This window comes from Nyctereutes procyonoides, unplaced genomic scaffold (assembly GCF_905146905.1).
Source record: "Nyctereutes procyonoides isolate TBG_1078 unplaced genomic scaffold, NYPRO_anot_genome, whole genome shotgun sequence".
Taxonomy (NCBI): Eukaryota; Metazoa; Chordata; class Mammalia; order Carnivora; family Canidae; genus Nyctereutes; species Nyctereutes procyonoides.
Genome location: NW_026575020.1, coordinates 55,564,085 through 55,585,720, shown reverse-complemented (window position 1 = coordinate 55,585,720; position 21,636 = coordinate 55,564,085). Strand labels below are relative to the sequence as shown.

Sequence of the window (21,636 nt, the reverse complement as noted above, 5' to 3'; positions counted from 1 at the left end):
TAAATAAAATCTTAAAAAAAATAAAATAAAGTAACCTACTCATACATGGGATGCCTGGGCAGCCCAGCAGTTGAGTGCCTGCCTTCAGCTGGCACTGATCCTGGAGTCCCAGGATCGAGTCCCACATCAGGCTCCCTGCATGGAGCCTGCTTCTCTCTCTGACTCTATGTTTCTCACGAATAAATAAATAAATCTTTAAATACATACATATATATATATATATATATATATATATATATATATATATATATTTAACCTCATATATAACTCCTAGAAAAAAACTGAGCCACAGAAATCATAGATTATGGCTTTTCAAAATCATTTTTAAGGGGATCCCTATGTAGCTCAGCAGTTTAGCGCCTGCCTTTTGCCCAGGGCATGATCCTGGAGTCCTGGGATGGAGTCCCACATCAGGCTCCCTGGGTGAAGCCTGCTTCTCCCTCTATCTATGTCTCTGCCTCTCTCTCATGAATAAACTCTTAAAAATATATATATATATATTTATATATACTTTAAATATATATATACTTCTTACAATTTGCTGAAAATCTTTCCTAATTTTTGAAGAGCAAATACAAATTATTAGTTCTAGATTTTATATAAGGATATAAATACTGTTTTGATACCAAACATAACCCAGAAACCATACAACTGTGTAACAGTAACCACATCGGTGAGAGTTACTAGAAAATGGCTTTTAAGATTTTATTTATTTGAGAAAGAGAGGAGGGAGAGGAGTAGAGGGGGAGGGAGAGAGAGACTCATGCAAACTAGAAAAAGCAGACTCCGTGCTGAGGGTGGAGCCCAATGCTGGGCTTGATCTCATGATCCTGAGATCACAACCTGAGCTGAAACCAAGAGTCCAACACTCAACTGACTGAGCTACTAAGGCAATCTACTCCCTCTTAAAATTTTTATTTACAGAAAATGTCTTTTAAAAAACAATAAATAAATAAATAAATAAATAAATAAATATAAATAAAAATAAATAAAAAAATAAAAAACAAAACCAAATAAAGCTAAAATTTGTTAGCAAATATTTGAACAATTCTGAAAAAGCACCATAGAGCTATAGAGATTTGGTTCTCAAATTTCAATTGATCCTGACTTATGACATTCTCTCTGGCAAAAAAGCAAGCTCAGATAGTATTATTCATAGTATTATTCAGTATTCAGTATTACGCATTAAATAAAGTGTCTAATGGATTTGAGTGAGTCTGAACATTTAAGGCAGACTTTGATTCTATAACTGACTTTTAGCCAGAGCACATACAGTAGGATTTTACAGCCAGTATGAACCTCCTGGATTCAATAAAACTGTTCTAACACACAGAAACATACATAGGAACTCACAGTGTATAAGTCCTACAGGCACTTTCAGGTAGAGGAGCCCTGATGGGTAAATGATTGGAGCCCACTCTTTACTGGGCAAGGTCTGACTCCATCCCAGCCAGGAGAATTAACAAGAGCCAATGATACAATATTGGCAGCTAGTCCTACATGTCCCCCTGCTTCCTTTTTTCCAGGATCACACCCTTGCCCTAAGAATTCTGGAACTATTTAAACAGGAGAAAAAATTCATGGAAGGTTCACTCACATCACAATTGTAGAGAATATATGTGACAAGCACTGAAAACCCTGGTTCATTCTTCCCTAAATTAGGTAACACCTTGACTTGATTCAGTTTTCCTATAAACAGCTGGCTTGAAAAAAAAACCAATTTGAGGAATGTTTTAGTATGTAAGTTTGAACTGATGTGTTACTTTGTACATGGTTTTCTGTAAAACAGAGTCTTTGGCCCCATAAAAGCAGATCTGTTCCGTTTAGAACACAAATCCATCATGTAAGATACAGGTAGTTTGACAGAGACTACTAGAAGAATGGCAACTGAAGTAAAATTTGAATGGATACGGAGGAGAGGAATATGCTCTCTGCAGACAACACTGACCCACATGTGCCTTGGAACTGAAGAATCTGCTTTAGTACAGACGTAGCTAAGGAAGGCATCTGGTTAAAGCTGTTGAAGGAGGGCAGCAATGAAACTGAAAGCAGTAAGTGGGCCTTATTCAGATATTGGTAAGAGTGGTACTTACACTGTACTAAATACCATGCACTATTTTAAGCACTTTACAGATACTAACTCATTTAGACCTCATAACAACTCCACAGGGCAGGTACCATGGGTATCCTGAGGAAACTGACATACAAAGAGTAAAGTCACTTGCCTAAGGTCCCACAGCTAGTAACTGGCAGAGCTGGACTTCAAACTCAATCAGTCTGGCCCTGGAGTCAGTACTCTTAAACATCATGCTGACTGTTAACTATGCTTTTCTTAATTGAGCTAAAAAGAAAAACAAGAGGAATAGCAAATAAGCATAAGTGACTCTCTAAAAGCTGTTCAAGATATGTCAGGGAGTTTTTAACAGGCCATAATTACAACAACCACAAAATGAGTTACTAAAAATAAAAAACAGAAATGTTAACTTTAACATGCTTTACTGAAAATTTAATATTCATTATGAAATACTCTTTAGTTCAATTATAAAATTTAAGTTTTGGAGTTTTTTAAAATAAAAAATACAAGTATGGGCTTCTAATTTATGTTATGTTTGGATAGATTGATTTACACAAATCCTAATGTGGTGGGCTACCAAATACTTGGCACCTCTAAGCAGTAAATGTCAAAAATATAATGTTCTTACCAGAATTAATAAAAACTTACATATAAAAACTATATTTAAACTGTTAAGTCTCAAAACACCAGGCCAAAGGTTTTTCCCAACCTCTTCTTTCCTAAACATAACTACCTCTCCTCAGTGGGGGTAGTTTTGTGACAAGGCTAAAATTTCACAGGAAAGTGGGCACATCGGCCGTTCCCCTCCTCATTAGAAGTCAATTTGTCAAGACTTACTGTGGCCATATGTGTTTCAAATACTAGTAGGAAACAAACGAGTCGACTTAACACAAAAAGCAAACTGTTATATAAGGGATGAAACATTTCAATAAGCTCAGATATGACATAATGACACTATCACAGGCCTGAATATCTTCTTTATCTCCTAAATAAGTTGAGCCCCCAACAGGAAAAAGGTCACCTCACAGAGAACGCTATGAGATTTTTTAAGTCGCTAGACTCCTTTCCATCTTCTCTTCCTCATCAGCTCTTGATACTGCTGTCAAATTCTACACACTGGCAAAGAAAAAAGGGGTGAAAGTTGAGGGATTGTATAGAGAAAAAAAAATTTGTGATTACTTGTACTAAAATATTATAGCCATTGATATAATTTAAAATGCCTAAAACACATGGCCTGTCCGTAAAGAAATGCCAATGTGAACATTAAAACCACCATAAAATAACTGAGAATGGAATTCATTACATTTCAGCAGAACAGCAACCCTCTATCCCCCACCCACCCTAGGAAGCTCAATTTAATTTTACAAAGGCACTGGGAAAAAATGTGCTTGTTCCTTATAATGGCTGTCAATTCAGAGACTATTTGAAGTACCACTACCAACAACTAGGGCATCTCAAACTTGCTGAGTATTCAGTTCTTATCTCAAAAGCATCTCCACAGACCTAGAACATGGGGAAATTCACCTAGAATGGATACACAGGGACCAAGCCATTGAGAAGGCTAGAAAAGCGGCACCAATGAGCTTTTCACAAACTGTAGGCTTTCCCATAACCAAATGATGCTGCCAATCCCTGAAAGGCCACATGAGTCTGATAGACTGTTATACACTGATTTTTTTAATGCTTTTAAAAAAATAATCAAGATGTAATTTACACAACATAAAAATTTCACCATTTTAAAGTGTACGTCTCAGTGGTTCTTAGTATATTCACCATGTTGTAGAATTATCACCACTATCTAATTCTAGAACATTTCCATCACCCCAAAAAGAAACCCCATACCTATTATCATATGCACTGATTTTACCCATACTTTCTCCGCAGATATCTCTGTGGCCCATGCAGGTATTTTAAGATGGCTGGCTGAGGTGAATCTACACAGTATCTATATGGTAAGAAAACAAGAAAGCTACATTGTCCAGAAGGATACTGAATCCAAATTCTTGGCATTTTAGCAATTACACTAATGTAATTTTTTTATATTGGCTAAGAATGGCAGAGAAACTTACATTCAATATCCATCTTCACTTAACACATTAGTGTGCCCCAAATTCATCCAAGATGTTAAAAGAAGGGAAGACAATCTACTAGGATTAGCCATAACTTTCCATAGTTGCAATTTCAAAATATAGAAGATGCAAATGTGGGAAAACCTCCTTTAGTATCAAGCATAGCTGGATTAAAAAAAAAAAAAACAACAACAACAACAACAAAATGAAAAACTTACTTAATCATTAAGTAAATATTGCCCCATTTGGGAAAACAATCCCTACACCAGTCCAGTATTTAAAGTAATGTAACTTTTATCATTCTTGTGACCTAGACCCTCTCCTAACAAGAAAAATAACCTTTAAGCAAAGGTCTGGCAGGAAAGCCTGCAGATGTGTAGTGCTCAGGCTGCTGCAGGGCTCTCATTACCTAAGTGAGCTCATGGCTTCTAAGACACACAGGAAGGAGACCTCACCTTCAGGCATCAGGGTGTTGAAAGCGGGAGGAAGTAGGTCCACGAGGGTGTCTTGCTTTTGTGCACTTATCTGGGGTGCTATTTCCAGAGAAGGAGCTCCTTTATAGAGTGTGCCCAAGATGGATTTCTCTAAGTTGCTCTCAGAGTTGTCCAGCTGCCCTCACCAATAAGTCAGTCTTTGTAGGTTGATAGAAACCACCAGTCAAAGCAGATGCAAATGGATTGTGGGGAAGCCTTCTTTAGTATCTAACATAGCTGGATTAAAACAAAAAAACTTAACCATTAAGCAAATCTTCACTTTAATCATTACTTTCATAGCAAATATCAACTAGGTGCTATGCTTGACTCTACCTTTAGCATGGGCACTTAATTATTAATGGGGATTTTGTGGGCTTGACTGAAGACCACGAGCTCTTAATTTTTGTGATGTAAGAAATTAGTTCTACTTGATAAACAAGTAAACAAGATCTAGAAATATTTATTGGTAATTTAACTCATGCTTGTTGAGGTTGCTTAGCAACACTTCCAGTGACTTCTGTTGTGCAACAAGTTGTACTCTAGTAACGTATTTACAATTTTATTGTAATTTGCAATAATGATTTAAATACAGTTTCATTTCCTGAATTTTCCAAAACACAGTCAGATGCAATCAAGTAAAGTTCATGACATTTATACAATGTACAAATTAACAAACTTGCCTCCAAATAGTTGTCTATGGAAGAATTGCTACAATATCCCTGTTTAGAGAAGCCCGGGGAACAGACCTAAATTTTTAAAAATGACACTTGGCTAGATGAGGCTATAAAACATTTATTCTCTGTCTACCCATAAGAAATCACCCAGTGGCCAGAAAACTCCAAAAAACCTTCACTAAACTGGAATTCATTTTCCTTTACCTCAAGAGCATTAAGAAGTCTGAGAATCAACTGCAGGTGAAGGAATCCAAAAATGATCTGACGTCTTTAAGGCTTACATCCTCTTATAGGATCAAAATAATGAGGCAAAAACTAGGTTTTTTTGGTGACCTTTCAACTATATATTTTTAACAAAATAATTGTTATATAGTAAAAAGTCCAATCAGCTAAATTCGTACATACATTTTTGAATGTAATTACTCCAAAATTTCCTGTTCTTAAGTCTGTTTTTCTAAAACTCTTCTAATACGATATATAAGATGGACTTATAAGTGGATGGACCTACAAGTGGATTAATTTCCATCTTTGTCAAATAAAAGGACAAATTACCTAGCAAGATGTCAGGTGGTTCTTGTACTGGAGGAGGACTAATACATGCATATTACCATTTTACTACATGCTAATCAAATACTTGGAGCTGAACAACAGAGGAAATTCGAATACAGCCATTTTCTCAACAGTTGGGATTCCTCAGGTCTAGGACAAGTGTCTACTACACCAATTTGCTGAAAGGATTATTTCAAAGTTTTTCTTAAAGCAAGATTATTCATGAGTTTAGAAAAAAAAATTATCCTTCAAGCTATGTTATGAATAATCCTCTTGGTTTAAGAAAAAAAAAGAGCTCAAAAAAAAAAAAAAGAAAAAAAAGAGCTCAAACTCTAGGACTTTATTTGTGGGGCAAGAAGGCAAGCTTATGGAAAGGCAATTATTTGTTTTTGGTGGATTGTCTGCCATTATGATGAGTGCCATCCAATTTTAAAAATTCCTGTTTAAGTAATCTCTACAGCATACGTGGGGGGCTCAAACTCATAACCTCAAGATCAAGAGTCAGATGTTCTTCTGACTGAGCCAGCCAGGTGCCCCGAGTGGCACTCAATTTTAACAGATTTTTGGATTATGGCAAAGATTACTGCGTATCTCATAATCTCAAATAATATCAGGCCCCAAAAATACACAAAGTGTGATTTATGTACAAGTCTTAAAAAGTAAAAAAAAATAATAACAACAGGTAAAAAAATACAGACATTAAAAAAAGGGGGGGGTCTATATCTGTATTTCACAATGGGATCAATGCAAAATATAAAGCCATATTCAGACTGGTACAAATTCTGGAAATTCAGAAGGGAGAATTTTTAAAAATGCTAACCAGCTCAAATTTTAAAGTAAATATTAAAATCAAAATAAAAATATTCCTGTGGTCTAACCCCCAAGGGTAACAAATGGGTTCACCTTAAAAAAAAAAAAAAAAAAAAAAGTGCCATTAAGTATACAGGTGCCATCATCTGTATCTTCAAACTCCCTGTTCCTAAGAGCAGGGATGACAAGGGAATAAAGTTTTCCAAAAACATCACAGCTTCTGAACGCCCATAAATCTACCGAGGAAGATAACGGATGCCTATCTCTGATTTTTGGATAAAAACATAAACATATACCCCAATGAACACTTAACAGGAAATAAAAAGATGGGAACACCTACAACCTCCAATCACCCAATCAAGCTTGGGCATTCATTCCATCTACTTCTGTTGATTATGATTACTAAGCCACCTCCAGAGCCAAGACTGATTACTCTGCGCTTACCCCACAAGCAATGGAAAAAGACAGATTTTGAACAAATGAGCATCAACAGCACAAAAACTCAGATATTAACATTTACGTGGATGTCGACTTGCTTCATCTGTCAGTTCGAAATGGCAAGGAAACCCTGCTCATACAGATTCCACAGTCTACTCGATGACAGCACGACATACAGAGGTTGCTGACACATGAGCCAAAGTGTTCTACGTTATCTCACTGTGAAAAATAGGAGCTGAGCAACCAGAGGTTATAAACGAGTCCCCATTATGGGCAGCGGGCCGACTTCCCCGTCAAAACCGTACTGCTGCTTCACCACATCGTGCAACTGACGGGACTCCTCACAGTGTCCTCTGAGGTGAGATCATTTCACCAAAACCGAGGGAAGGATGGCAGAAAGACCTTCAGGTGAGAAAAGGACCCGCAAAGCAGTGGCCACAATAGGAGAGGAATAGTTAACACGAGTCAGGCTGTAGCCCAGAAAAAAAAAAAAAGCTCCAACTTCCTTCAACCAATGGCAGGGAATCTCACAAAGAAACCAATGCGCTTCCTAAAAGCCGTGTCCCCCAATCCCAGAACAGCTTCCCAACGGGGCTTACTTCGGTGAGTGACAACCGGGAGCTCCTCCTGTCTAGTTTTAGTTCCTTCTACTCCACCAGAGGAGGCTTCCTGCTCTCGGCTCACCGGGCGGCAGGACCGGGTGGCAGGCCTCAGGTCCTCCCGGGGCTCCCTCTAAACACGCACAGCACCTGGGAGCCCCAAGAGCGTGGGGCGTGGGGGCGGGGCGGGGACCAACACTGCTGAGGACGAGGGCCTGCCTCGGCAGCCTGCCGCCCCCGCTCAGGGCCCCAGCGCTAGGTGGTCCCTTAACGCGCCTCCGGACAACACGAGGCGGCGGCGCCGGGGACCCGCACTCCGACGCGCGCGGAGCCCCGGGGAGGGCGTTTCCGTCTACGGGACCCCCGCGGACCCCATCGCCCTCGGGGTCCCCGACTCAGGCCGGGTCCGCTGTCCCAGCAAGTTCCCAGCTGGAGGGGGCCTCCACCGACATACGGGGCTTCGGGGACACAAAAGGGCTCCCGGGCGCGGAGCGCGGGGCGCCTGACAGGACCCCGCGCCGCTCGTCACTCGCAGCGGCTCGAGGGCAGGCCCCCGAGGCACTCATCCCGGCTGTGCGCCGGGGCCGCTTATCGCCCCGCCAGGGCCTGACACTGTGGTTTTCACGGTCTGAGGAACAGTTAGGCCTCACAGGCCTGGCCCGAGATGTGCGCTCTCCGCGCGCTCGCGCGCCCGCCTTCCCCACTCAGCGGCCGGGCCCGGCTTTCCCGCCCCACGGCCCGGCCAGGGGTTGGTGGCAGTTGGGAGGCAGTTGGGACCGGCCCCAGCAGGTTGGAACCGGTCTGGGCCGGGCCGGAGGAGGAAGGGGGGAGGGAGAGGCCGCCTCGCGCTCTCCCTGCGCGCGTGACTCACGCTGGCCGCTGACGTCAGGCGTGCGCGCGCGGCGGGGGGGGGGCTCTACGTACGTGTAGTGCTGCGGTTTCTCGGGCTGTGCCTGCAGCACCTGAGCGGTAGCGGCCGGGGGCGCCGAGGAAGCTGCGGAGCCGCCGGGCCCGGGGCCCTTCGACATGGTCCTGTCTTCCTGCCTCTTCGCCGCTCCCCTTTTATTATTCAGTCTGCGCGGTCCGCGCCGAGGACCGAGTGCGCCTGCGCCGCGCCACGAGAACGTGAAGACCCCCCGCACGGCAGCAAGGGTTGCTGGGAGTTGTGGTCCTCGGTTCGGCTGGAATTTTACCGTCGGCAGAGGGTTGCTGCCAAAGGAATGGACCACAATACCCAGGGATCCTTGCAGTCGGTGTCCCGGATGCTGAGGTCCCGCCACGGCTTGTGGGGATTGCAGTCCCGCCGCGTTTCTTCTTCTTACCAGTGAAGTTTCCAGTTTCGTAGGGGAGCTTTCCTTGAAACTGGAGCCTCTGGAGTGGAAGAGGCCCAGAAACAGAGAGGCCCTAAGGACTTTTGTGAAACATTCCAAGTGTAATGTCACCACCAACAGTGCAGTAATTATCTCGCCACCAGACTTGGTAGAGCTTGGGTTGAGTTCTGATGCGGGTCCCAGCAGTGCTTCAGAATCTGCATTGTCCGTTCTTAGCTCTGGGCCTTCGTGCTGCGGGCACCTGCAGTCCATGCCTGCGGCCAGGCTAAGTGGGGAGGCATGGAGGAGTGTCCGCCTCCTAGAAGTCAGCTCGAGGAATCTTCGCTAAAGTAGAGCCACACGACACAACACTCTGTTCCCGCGTCTTTGCCGAGGCGCCCCATAAACCTTCACCAGCCCTGACACCCAGAGCTCCACGACTTGGGCCGCTTCCCAACTCGACACCTGGCCTGACCGACTTGTTTCCAGCACGTTAGGGGCCAAGGACGAACTTAATCTCTGTCTAGAATAGTCTCAGATACACTGGCAAGTCGCAGGGGTGTGGAGAAGCGTCGCATGGAGTCGAGAGGCAGAGCCTGGGTTTGGGTAAGGGGTGCAACTTAAAATCCAACGCAGTTGCCTGCTCTGGACGCCAGCTTTTCTGTGTTTTCCAACCCCGCTTCCCACTGATGGGGCCAAGTGCTTCATTCGGTGGTTTTGGTCCAATTATCCAACCCCCTCACACACACATACTCTCCGAGATCTAGGCGTTTGGTCCTGTGAGCTTTACAAAGTTCTTCATAAACATATGGATATTTGTCATTGAATTTCGTTTTCCATAATGAACCTATTTAAGTCCATTGTTTTTAAGATTGATTCGTATTTGATTAGATGGGTTGACTAATGATTGTCACGTTAATGAAAAACATTCCCAAACCTCAGGGGTGAAGGAAGGAGGAGTGAGTGGAAAATTGTTAGTGTTTAAGAATGACATTTTATTTAGTTCGTGTAACCTCACATCAGAAGCCAAGTTGTCAGCCTTACAAAGTTGAGAAACTGGTATTTCCTTAACAGGCCAAATCAATTGTTTAACCACTAGGGGCATGTGAAGATGAAACATTCCAAAAGGACAAATAAAAGTTGTAGTGTATTTGCTTTAACCCTGTTATTAAATCCAAGTAATTGATTTATATGTTATGCCTGAAATAACCGAGTGTAATTTGAATGAAGAAATACAGCTCCTAGCACTAGGCTTTGAATAAGTGTATACCATAAGCTTCAAGAAGGAGTGTGTACTGGTAAAATCGGAAGATGATATCATCCAAACTGTTTAATTTACAAAAGAAGAAACTGAAACTCAGAGAAGTAACTTGCAGGAGTTACTCAGCAAGCCCATGGCAGAACAGGAACTAGGACAGTAGTCTACATGCTGCATCACATTCTGCATTGTTTTGATTGTATAAACATTTTTAGTTCTTTCCCATTTCCTGGTTGCTTTTCCTCTCCTGCACCAACTCAGGAAAAAGAAAAACGGGCCTGACTGCCGAGTAGGAAGGACAAACTATTCCCATTAATTGCCCTTTAAGTCTAAATCTATACCTAGTTTCTCCTGGAGCATTTAGTTCTCCTCTAGTAATTAGCCAAACTGCAAAAAGGAAAACAAAACTGGAGTGTCTGTCCTCTGGAGGCTTGGGACAGACAGGTTTCCAGATCTTTTCGAAAATCGTTGGAACACAAAGGGGTTGTTAACTTAGGAACCCATTCCTTAAAAAAAAAAAAAAAAAAAAAAAAGGAACCCATTCCTTTTCCAGGCCATCTGGGCAGTCAAAAAATGTTAACAGGGTATTTTTCTGGTTACATCTCAGAACATATGAGAGCCTTTTGTGTGGGATCTAACCAGTGCCCTGATCCTTAGCTTTACACAGGTTCTGAGGACAGGGCAAGAGCCTCCATCTTGGTTTCTCAGCATCACATGAATGAAACAGAAAACTTAATTTTTCCCCTTCTGCAAACTTTGGGCAGAAAGCAGAAAGTAATTATCACATAAAAGTTTAAATTTTTTTTAAATTTTTATTTATTTTATGATAGTCACAGAGAGAGAGAGAGAGAGAGAGAGAGAGAGAGAGGCAGAGACATAGGCAGAGGGAGAAGCGGCTCCATGCACCGGGAGCCCGATGTGGGATTCGATCCCGGGTCTCCAGAATCGCGCCCTGGGCCAAAGGCAGGCGCCAAACCGCTGCGCCACCCAGGGATCCCACATAAAAGTTTAGATGTATGAAAAAAAAAAGTTTAGATGTCTGATAATTAAATACAAATTGTGCCCTGTTAAGGTTGAGAAGGCTGGGGGCAGCCCCAGTGGCGCAGCGGTTTGTCTCCGCCTGGAGCCCCGGGGGCGTGATCCTGGAGACCCCGGATCGAGTCCCACGTCGGGCTCCCTGCATGGGGCCTGCTTCTCCTCTGCCTGTGTCTCTGCCTTTCGCTCTCGCTCTGTGTCTCTCATGAATAAATAAAATAAAATCTTTAAAAAAAAAAAGGTTAAAAAAAAAAAGGTTGAGAGGGCTGAAATGAGAGGAATTTTGATGCTGGAGATAAAGTCAAAGACATTTTTGTCATAGCAGCTGTTTCATATGGTACATTTTCCCCCTCCCTATTGATACTGAGAGCAGCCCTTCGATGTTACAACTAAATTTCTGAGGAATTTGTATTTGTTCTTTTTTAAATTTTTATTTATGATAGTCACAGAGAGAGAGAGAGAGAGAGAGAGAGAGGCAGAGACACAGGCAGAGGGAGAAGCAGGCTCCATGCACCGGGAGCCCGACGTGGGATTCGATCCCGGGTCTCCAGGATCGCGCCCTGGGCCAAAGGCAAGCGCCAAACCGCTGCGCCACCCAGGGATCCCGGTATTTGTATTTGTATGTCATAATTATCTGAGTTAAAATCTACCCGTACATGGTTTTGCTACTTCTTAATTTTGATAATTTAAAATATTCAGTGGGGGAAGAAAATTCAGCAAACCCAGAGTAGGAACTACAGAGTAAAATACCCAAAGCTCTATTTCAATTTTCTGAGCTTTGTTTGGTTGGTCTTAAACTTAAGCCTGCTTTGGTATTTTATATACCTGTGTCATCAAGAGAGCTGAACATTACAATCCATCAAAGACATTTATTTAGGCAAAGGTAGGGATTACCATTTTTATATATTTGTCATGTTTCTTAGAAATAATACCTACTAGAATACATCATTAAATACAAGGGCTTGTATTTAATTTAGTTTTCTTTCGATTATTCTTTACGGACGTGGAAATGCTATCCTAGCACTATTTCCATTCTGGCTGTAATCATTTCATTCAGTTGAATTACATAATTTAAAAATATGTTGCTTAATAGGTTGTTTCAGCTATTGAAATCATAAAGTATTTTGTGATAGCCTAAGAACGTACAAAACAGTACTTACAAAATCATTTATTGACATTTTTTTCCTTGTAGCTAATATTTACTCCTACCTACACTAGCATACAAAAGAACTGATTTTTGGTTAAAATGTGTATGCTTGATATGTAAAATACGTGGTGGTGTAATATGATTTGATGAATTCAAATTCTCTTTTACACCATGTTCATAACCATAAAAATGTGAAAGTAAATAATCACATGGCACTCATTTTATTCTACATTGGAAAATATTTACAAGAATTTCCTTGAAGGAACCTCTCCTGCATTTTATCAGCGAGATGCGAATTTGGGTAGGCTCCTGCCCCTCCGGACCCTGAAGTCCTGATAGAGACCTATGTAATTCATTTGCATTGACTTTCTATTGTAGAGCTTTGGAACCAAGGGAAGGATCCAAACATAGCTTCATTTTATCCAATCAGAAGAGCCGCTTCGTGCTAATCGCTGATTCGTCCATTCCTCTTTGCATTCATCCAATCATCAGGCCACTTTAACAGCCAATCAGCGGCCTAGATGCCCACCAATCCGGGAGCGGGGCCGAAGCACGGCCTTTGTGTCGGGGATGTCAGCGCGTCGGCGAAAGCTCCCGCCAATAGAAAAAGTCGTTGGTGTATGCAAATGAGGTCCCTATGACGTAGAGACGCAGCGTGAAGCGTGGGTATAAAAACGGAGGCAAAGGGGGGGTTTGGAGCATAGAGCGGTTTGGTCGTTCGTTGGCGGGTCTTCTTTTCTTTGCTCGGCGCCTGCGGCTCTTCATTGGGCAGCAGCAGCGGCGCGGCAGTCGGAGGAGCGGTCTAAAACTTCAGCATTGGGTAAGCATTGGCGGGTCTGGTCGCGGTTCGAGGCCCCGCCTGCCGTTGATGCCGGGGGCCGCAGCCGTTGGAAGCGGAGTGCTGGCTGGTGCGGGCTGCTCGGGCCGCTGGCGTCGGGTGTGGGCCCCGGGAGGTTTTCCCTTGAGGCTTGGTTCCGGAACCGCGTCTCCACCTCCTTCCCTGTGGTGATTCAGAGGTCCCGACGTCGGGTTCCGGGCAAGCGGGGCCTCCGCCCGTCGAGGAGGGGAAGTGACTCCTCCCCGCGCCCCCCCTCCCGGGGGAGGCTGCTGCCGCTCCTCGCCGCCTGAGTCATTAGGGGAGGGGGAGGAGGCGGCGGCCCCGGGCCATCTGCCGCCGCGGAGAGGCGGGAGGGCAGGGGCGCCGAGCCCGTCTCCCCCCTCCGCCCCCGGGGGGCGAGCGCCGCGGCCCCGGAGTCACAGATGTCTTCCTTAGGTAAAAGAAAATGGCCCGAACCAAGCAGACTGCCCGTAAATCCACGGGTGGGAAAGCGCCCCGCAAACAGCTGGCCACTAAAGCCGCCCGGAAAAGCGCCCCTTCTACCGGCGGCGTGAAAAAACCTCATCGCTACAGGTAGGCGAGGCGGCAGGAAAACAATGACGGGGCGGCGCGCGGCCCGCGCGGGAGCGCGTCCTGGGATTGGCGCCGGGCGCTGTCGGTCCCCGGGTGTCCGCTCACACTCCCCTGCCCGCTCACTGCAGGCCTGGGACCGTAGCCCTTCGGGAGATCCGGCGTTACCAGAAGTCCACCGAGCTTCTGATCCGGAAGCTGCCTTTCCAGAGGTTGGTGAGGGAGATCGCCCAGGATTTCAAAACCGATCTGAGGTTTCAGAGCGCCGCCATTGGCGCGCTTCAGGTAAGGCGAGCGCGGCCGTTTAAGGTCGGAGGGCTCGTGCGTGGCTTCTCCTCCTCGAAGAGAGTTTAATAGTGTGGCTCTTGTCCTCAACAGGAGGCCAGTGAAGCGTACCTGGTGGGTTTATTTGAAGATACTAATCTGTGTGCCATCCACGCTAAGAGAGTCACCATCATGCCCAAAGACATCCAGTTGGCTCGCCGGATACGGGGAGAGAGAGCTTAAGTGAAGGCAGTTTTTATGGTGTTTTGTAGTAAATTCTGTAAAATACTTTGGTTTAATTTGTGACTTTTTTTGTAAGAAATTGTTTATAATATGTTGCATTTGTACTTAAGTCATTCCATCTTTCACTCAGGATGAATGCGAAAAGTGACTGTTCACAGACCTCAGTGATGTGAGCGCTGTTGCTCAGGAGTGACAAGTTGCTAATATGCAGAAGGGATGGGTGATATTTCTTGCTTCTCATGATGCATGTTTCTGTATGTTAATGACTTGTTGGGTAGCTATTAAGGTACTAGAATTGATAAATGTGTACAGGGTCCTTTTGCAATAAAACTGGTTATGACTTGATCCAAGTGTTTAACAATTGGGGCTGTTAAGTCTGACCATACATCACTGTGATAGAATGTGGGCTTTTTCAAGGGTGAAGATACAAGTCTTAACCACAGTGTAACTTACAGTTTCCTTAAAAAAAAAAAAAAAAAGTAAACCTGGCAGCTATAGAATACACTATGTGCATTTATAATAGCTATTTTATATATTGTAGTGTCAACATTTTTAAATTAAATGTTTTACATTCACATGTGGTGGGGAGTCTTGTCATTAAGGTGTGTGTAATTTAAAGTCCAGTTGGTTTTCTCCTAACTAGACTGCACTTGTTTTCATAATAGTAAAATGCTTTGCAAATTATACCTTGCATAAGTCCTCATTCTACCACATGTTAACTAATCCTCTAGCTGATTAATGCAAACACTAATGGGGGGATTTTATTTATAAGGGCTCTAGAATATAATACAAGTTATTCACACCAGCATCATCTGTTACTAATTCTAAACTAGTTAGTGCAGCTTTTCTTTGTGTTGTGGTTGGTCTCATAACTAGGTTGAGTTTTTCTCTACCAAGAGGGAAACAATGCCGAAGTTCTTTTCCTTGTGGAGTTTGTATTATAATAACCCTTAGAGTAAACTTGCTGTGGGGGAGGGGCACACAACTCCAGCTTTTTTTGAACCTCTGCGGGTTAACATGGTGTCGGGTTAGGTTACATCTGATACATGGTCCTGGGAAAACTCACTTTATAGAGATGGCCTTTCCAAGTGGTTTTAAAAAATACCCTTCTATCGAAGTCTTCTAGGTCAATTATGTATGTTGACTAAATTTACAAATAAACTTGTTTATTCACCTAAGTGTCAAAAACCTACATTGAATATACAAAGCTTGAATACATCCATCATTTAGATTCTTTGTATCTGGAGGTTTGAGCTTAGTTTATATCTGGTTTTGCTTGGTAGATGAACCATTTATACACAAAAATAGTTTATACAAGTTATTTTAACACAAGTCCTCAAGTACAGGACTCCTTGTTGGTCTAAGCTGCTTTTTTCAGTATGAAGCTAGTTTTCTTGACCAGAGATGGTCCATTGTATGCATAGTACCTAGATGTCAGCAAGACATGGGCACAAGAGCCATGGTTCTCAGATAAGCATTCTGTGTGTTTGAAGCTGATAGCTGTAGAAAGATAGTTGTGCCCTAATAAAGTAGCTGTTTTTTTTTTGTTTTGTTTTGTTTTTCAAAGTTTGGTTTCAAATTCAAGGGACTTAGGCAAGCTGGGATAGGCTTGATTTTTGGCAAATTATTGAGCTTTCATGGGCCTCAAGGGTGGAGTCGAATATATAATGTGAACTGGTTTCCTAGAAGATTCACCATAACCAGCTCTGGAACAGTGACTTCCCAGTTCTGATGATCTCAACGTAGTGCTTCTGAAGGACATTGTGATCTTCGACGTTGGAACGTGCTGTTGGAATACCTGGCAGTGTCAGTACAAGTAGACTTCACTATGGTGGTGATAGTTTATTGAGTTTACTAGCTGTGATAACCCAAATGGGGTGAAATTTGAATCTTCTCCCCCAGCACATCTTCCCTCCATCCTGATGTAGAGGTTTGTGGGTTTTATTGGGCAGCTGTGAATCTGCTGCTTTAAATAGTGCAGCTTGTGCTTCCACACTTTGAGCATACTTAACCCAGAAGGCAAAAATATCTTTTGGTTCTAGGAAGCTGCCCACACAGGATAACCCTGGGTTTAGGTGATGGAATAGGATTGTAAGGAGAAAAGCAAAAGCTGGAGCTGATGAAGGTATCCTGTGCCCTTGATGAGACAAAAATAAAGTTTTTGAAGTTGAGACTATTTGATCTTGTTAATGGTCTTCATTTGAGTTGATAACCTTTCTTTCACAAATAAAATTTCTGTGGGGAAATGCCTGGAAAGTTGCCTTCTGATTTTTGCTGGGGGTGGGGGAAGTGAATTCAGTAGTGACAGGACCCTTATTCTGAAAGGTGATAGGTGTCACAGTTTGCTCAGGATAGTGGCAGGTGATGCCTGTTGAACCTGTGTATTAGTGCATTTCTTGACTATCAGTGGACTTGACTTGGGCTCTGTTCGGTTACCAGGAGATTCTGAAGCAAGCCATTGCCCTTGTCCTGTGCCCTTCAGAAGGTAGTTGAAGGGCCAAGGTGGTTGTAAATTGTTGGCCATGAGCCAGGTCCACCTTCAGTGAGTGTGGCCACCATTGCTCTCCCTCCACATTTGTTTGTCCTGTCTCCCCTTTCACTCCCCCTTTCCCTTGCTTGGCAAGTTACACTTAAAGTAATCGTGGACCTGTGGCCCCATGCTGCTGGGTCGGTGCAGTATCTTGCTTCATCCCCAAACTGTTCAGTTCAGTGTGTAGACTGGATGATCTAAGCAACACATAGAAATTACATCCTATTTACAAAATTTAAGGTGGTATCAAAGGAACCTAGGGAGGCAAGCGCTTCAAACGGCGTATTTCCAGAGATCTGCCTTATATAGACTTTACTGGGCTCCATCACACCCCCAGAAAGAAGGAAGAGCAGGTCTGGGAGAGGCCTGCAAGGGCCACCCCATGCCCCTTGCCAGGCCTCCCCAACCCCTTAGGGGCCTCTGCTGCCTCCCAACTGATGTCTCAGTGTAGGGGAACGAGCTCTGAGCCCCCTAGCTGGACTGGAAATATATACTCTTTCCCACTCATTCATTTCCTCAGCCATTTTTCAGCTGTCTCTGAACAGTGGTCTCTCCAGGGTTCCCCCTTCTTGGCTCCTTGCAAGCACTGCTGCTTGCCTGGTGTCAGGCATTGGGCCTGGGGTCTGTGCAGCAGTTGGAAAGCAGGCCCTGCTGAATCACTTTCAGGTGGGGTAGTAGAGGGCAGACACAGGCCAGTTAGCTGTCTGCCATTGTGTTGGCAGGAAACAGGTTTGCCCTTCAGTTACTGAAGGATGGGGCCAGCCTATAAACAGCCCAGGGCCGGAGATCAGAGCCTCAGACCTATGGTCAGCCTAGCTGCTTCAGAGAAGGGCGAGGTGTACGGTTGTCACCACACCCATCTGCAGCTGTTGTCTCACTGGCGGTGCTGTGGTCCCCCAGGCATGAGAGTCTTGAGTCTCCACCCTGCACATCCGGTCCCCACCCTACTTCCCCATCCCTTGGGTTGGAAGCACTTCATAGTCACCTCACTGAGGCGATCACAGCCTATGTCCCTCAGTCACGCCCTGGGCAGGGATAGAAGAACACAGCTGAACTGGCTGGGCCTTGTCTGGGCCCCACATCCTCTTCCTTCCTTCAGCCCAGTGGTGGTCCCATCTGCCCCTGTGGTCCCATGGCTCAGGGATGTCCATCCAGCTGGGCATGGCTTTTGGCCAGGAACTTCAGCACAAACAGCTGGCCTTCCAGCTGCCTTCCTGAGGGCAGGGCTAGGGGAAGGAAGGAAGAGCCAACTGCCTGCCCAGGCTGCTAACCCAAATTCTACACCAGCCCCAGGGAGAAGGCTGAAAGTACCCTCTTGAGCCAGGTGGGCTGGCCTTTTGGCTCCCTGACCCCTTTGTCAGCACGTGTGGGGAATGAGCAAGGCTGTTGGTCGAGGTGGGTGCAGCTGGGACAGCTTTGAGTTTATATGTAGAGGGTTGTGCCGTGAGGCAGGGCCAGAGCCTGACGTCCCCTCCTGGAGGTGCCTGTTCGCAGGGGCTCTGCTAACTGCCCAGTAGCCCCTGGCAGTGAGGGGTCCCACCCACACACCACTGTTGTTCCAAGCAGACTCATGGGACTTCTCTGTCATGTGCCCCTGCCTGTTCTGGGGTCCTTACCTGAGCATGATGCCCAGCTTCTGCCAGGGGCCAGGATAGTCAGTCAGGCACACCTGGGAACAGCATTTCTTAGCCTTCTCCCCTGACCAGAGGACCCTCCTCACACACCATCACCCTTCCCCATGGAGGAAGCGAAGAGTTCTGCAGTCACTCCCTCTACCAAGGAGAGGGGGCTTTGGTAAGGCTGTGGTCCCTGGAGGGGTTGGTTATAAGGTCACATATGACTTGGAAAGGGTGCCAGGGTCTGGGTCTTCCCTCCAGCAGCTGCCAGCTCTTGTTCTGAAAGCTGCAGGTCTGGAATGCACACAGTAATGGAGGGTGGGCAGAAAAGGAGAAGCCCATCTCAGACCACCAATACTACCGACCAGAAGGGCTCCGGGAAGGCAGGCTGGTGGGCTTAGGGGGCTTTAGGTGGCCTTTTGTGGAGGGGTGTGTGAGGGACCATGCACTTCCCTGTGGAGGTGGTACCCGGGCTCCGTGAGCCCCCGCTTCCCTTCTGCCTTCTCTGTTGGACATACTGGGCCTCGGGACCTTTCCCCTAAGCTCCTCACTGCTTGGTACTGAGCCAAGAGCATCAGCAGAGGGAAAGGAGGGGGTTGGTTCCAAGGCCCAGGCACCATAGGCCTGAGGGTCTTGCTCCAGCCTGCAGCCCTCCCCCTCCCCAGCACCGTACCTTTGGGCAGTCTCAGTCCTCATGCCCACCCACTACAGCCTGGAGGCCTGGACCAGCTGCAGTGACCAGTGCGAGGTGCAAGAAGACATGACTGTGGCCCTACACTGTCCCCTGCATCCTGTGAGTCTGGATTTCTCCCTGGCCATTGGCATGGTGGTCATCAGCCTGACGGGCAGGAACTTTGGGGACATGGTGAGGGCACCAAATAAACACAATGCCTGAAGCTGGCTCCTCCAAGCAGGAGCATCTGAGGCCAGGGAGGAACAAGAAGCTCCTGGCACTCTGAAGCAAGGCCTGAGCCCTGCCTGCTTTTGGAGTCATGCCTGGCACACAGCAGAGGCTCCGGACTTGTCTGCTGAGCAACCTGGATGGCTCTGGCAGCCCCATAGCACAGCTGGCTGGATCTGCTCCTGGCATGGGTGGCAAAGAAGAATCAGCCCAATTCCCAAGAGCTTTGGTTACTGGCCTAGCTTCTGAATCAGGAGTGTTCCATGTAGAAATGGGCTGCTGTGGCTTCAGAGAGCAGCTACCCGCCCCCTCTCACCCAATCCCTTATTTGAATCTGAGCTTTCTGTCTTCACACCTTAGTATGCAGGAGCTGAAGCCGGTCAGGATGCTCCGGGGGACCAGGTGGTGACTGAGAGGGCAGGCTCAGGGGCAGCGAGGCTCAGGTTTGAGGCCCAGCTGTCCCATTTGGATGAGTTCCTTTACCCATCTGTGCCTCCCTATCTATAAAAAGGGGAATAAAAACAGTTACTACCTAATAGGCTTGCAAGGATTTATGAAATAATCTGTGCAAAGCCTGGTGACTAAAAGTATTTGACAACGGAAGTAAAGGGCACTGGCCAATCAGAACACAGCCTGGGAATAAACAACCAGCACTGCAGTACAGGCAACTGCAAGCTCCATATCAGTATTATCCGTATTACAGAAGCTATTATCATGAATATTACAGAAGGGCCAAGGGGGTCCAAATCAGGAGATAGGTCAACCCTCTGGGAAGAACCAGAAAAGCATCTCCCAGAATGAGCGAGAGGATGGGCCATCTGCAGAAAGCAAACGTTTTCGGAGAAGGTGTCTATAGATATTAGCATGGAAGATGTGCACCCAGGTCCCGTCGGGGAGCCAGGCTGTGATTGCAACAAGCAGTCAGAGCTACAGGGAGCCCAGAGACCTCAATTGCATGAAGAAAACCTGGGTCTAGCAGGGAGGATCCAAGGGCTAAGAACTGGACACAAGGATAGACAGACTCCAGTAGAGAAGAGTCACTTTTATTATTATTTTTTTTTATATTTTTATTTATTCATGAGAGACAGAGAGAGAAGGAAGCTCCATGCAGGGAGCCCGATGCCTGACTCGATTCCGGGACTCCAGGATCATTCCCTGGGCCAAAGGCAAGCACTCAACTGCTGAGCCAGCCAGGCGTCCCAAGAAGAGGAACTTCTAGAATGCCAGTCCTCAGTCAGGAGCCAGGCCTCACTATAACCCGCTTGTGCATCAGCAACCTCTCGGCTGCCTCAGTCACTGGGCTTCTGGCCAGTATGGTGGATCTTCCATCACTGGATAGTGTATCCCCGTGGTGGGTGACCCTGGGAATTCTATCATGATGCCTCAGTCCTGCGTGACAGTTGGCTCTGGCTGTGCTGATACTAGCGAGTTTTTCAGCCAGCAGAGAAGAGGACAGACCTTGGGATGCAGTGTCCGCATTAAAGTGTCGTCTCTAAACCCCTGCCCCACCCACCCCAATCCCATTTTATCTGGCCAGGAAAATGGGAGGGAGTGTCAAAGGTCAGAGACAGACTTCCTGCTGGACAAATTTCATGTAACATGCTACACGGGATTAAAAAACTGAGAGTAAACACATCTTCCAAATAAAATCAATGTTTCAGAGTTCATCAGTGAGCAAACAGGAGCAGGCCCCCTGGTGAAACCCGGTTCTCCAAGAACAACTAAAACAACACCAAGGACAAACATGGGGCAAATGGATGTGTTTTCAATCAAACTGAAACAATAGAAATAAAAGGAGTATAGGCTTTACAGGGATTAGGACTCCTCCTCTCTCTCTTTACTCAGAAAGCTCTTTCCTCCTCCAGCAGAGCACTTAGCCCCAGGGGGCCAGATTGTGTCTTCCTCTCGCCCAGAGCATGAGAGCCTGGGGCTCTTATCCGGCCAATTGCACAGGAGAGTCCAGTGATGTCTGTTGAATTAATGGATGACTGATAGTAATAGCAGACATTTACTCTGTGTTTACGAAGTGCCAGCTGCTGGGCCAGGCCCTATATGAAGATGAGCTCATTGAGTTATTTTATAACAGGAATCACTAGCCCTATCTTACAGCTGAGAGGTCAGAAAGGTCCAATTATCTGCCAAAATCACACAGATCTCAGATCACAGATAGTCAAGACAGAGATTTGGGCTCAGGACCGTTGGATGTCAGAGCTCAGGTAGATAGAGGATTCACAGAGA

The 21,636-nt window shown here is 45.5% G+C and overlaps 2 protein-coding genes and 1 long non-coding RNA gene across 4 annotated transcripts in view; 1 reads left to right on the top strand and 2 right to left on the bottom strand.

Moving 5' to 3' along the window:
- The window catches only part of UNK (unk zinc finger), a 35,272-nt gene extending 24,884 nt beyond the window's left edge, over positions 1–10,388 (bottom strand). The window contains 1 exon segment of the mRNA XM_055330150.1: positions 8,611–10,388. Coding sequence (XP_055186125.1) covers positions 8,611–9,269 — 659 coding nt within the window. The 5' untranslated portion in view covers positions 9,270–10,388.
- Positions 2,226–8,585, bottom strand: LOC129512672 (uncharacterized). Of its 2 annotated transcripts, XR_008665085.1 has the most exons (5): positions 7,687–8,585; positions 4,599–4,853; positions 4,144–4,308; positions 3,917–4,019; positions 2,226–3,190 (listed from the first exon to the last, which is right to left on the bottom strand). It is a non-coding gene; the product is annotated as an uncharacterized LOC129512672 (long non-coding RNA). The 2 variants fall into 2 exon arrangements; XR_008665084.1 differs by having other exon boundaries at positions 2,226–4,019.
- A 2,729-nt stretch (positions 10,389–13,117) lies between the features above and the next one.
- LOC129512666 (histone H3.3A) lies at positions 13,118–15,529 on the top strand. The gene is made up of 4 exons (XM_055330162.1): positions 13,118–13,256; positions 13,710–13,847; positions 13,976–14,129; positions 14,223–15,529. Exons 2-4 carry the CDS (start codon positions 13,720–13,722, stop codon positions 14,349–14,351), a joined length of 411 nt encoding a protein of 136 aa, XP_055186137.1. The 5' UTR covers positions 13,118–13,256; positions 13,710–13,719; the 3' UTR covers positions 14,352–15,529.
- Positions 15,530–21,636: the final 6,107 nt, after the last annotated feature.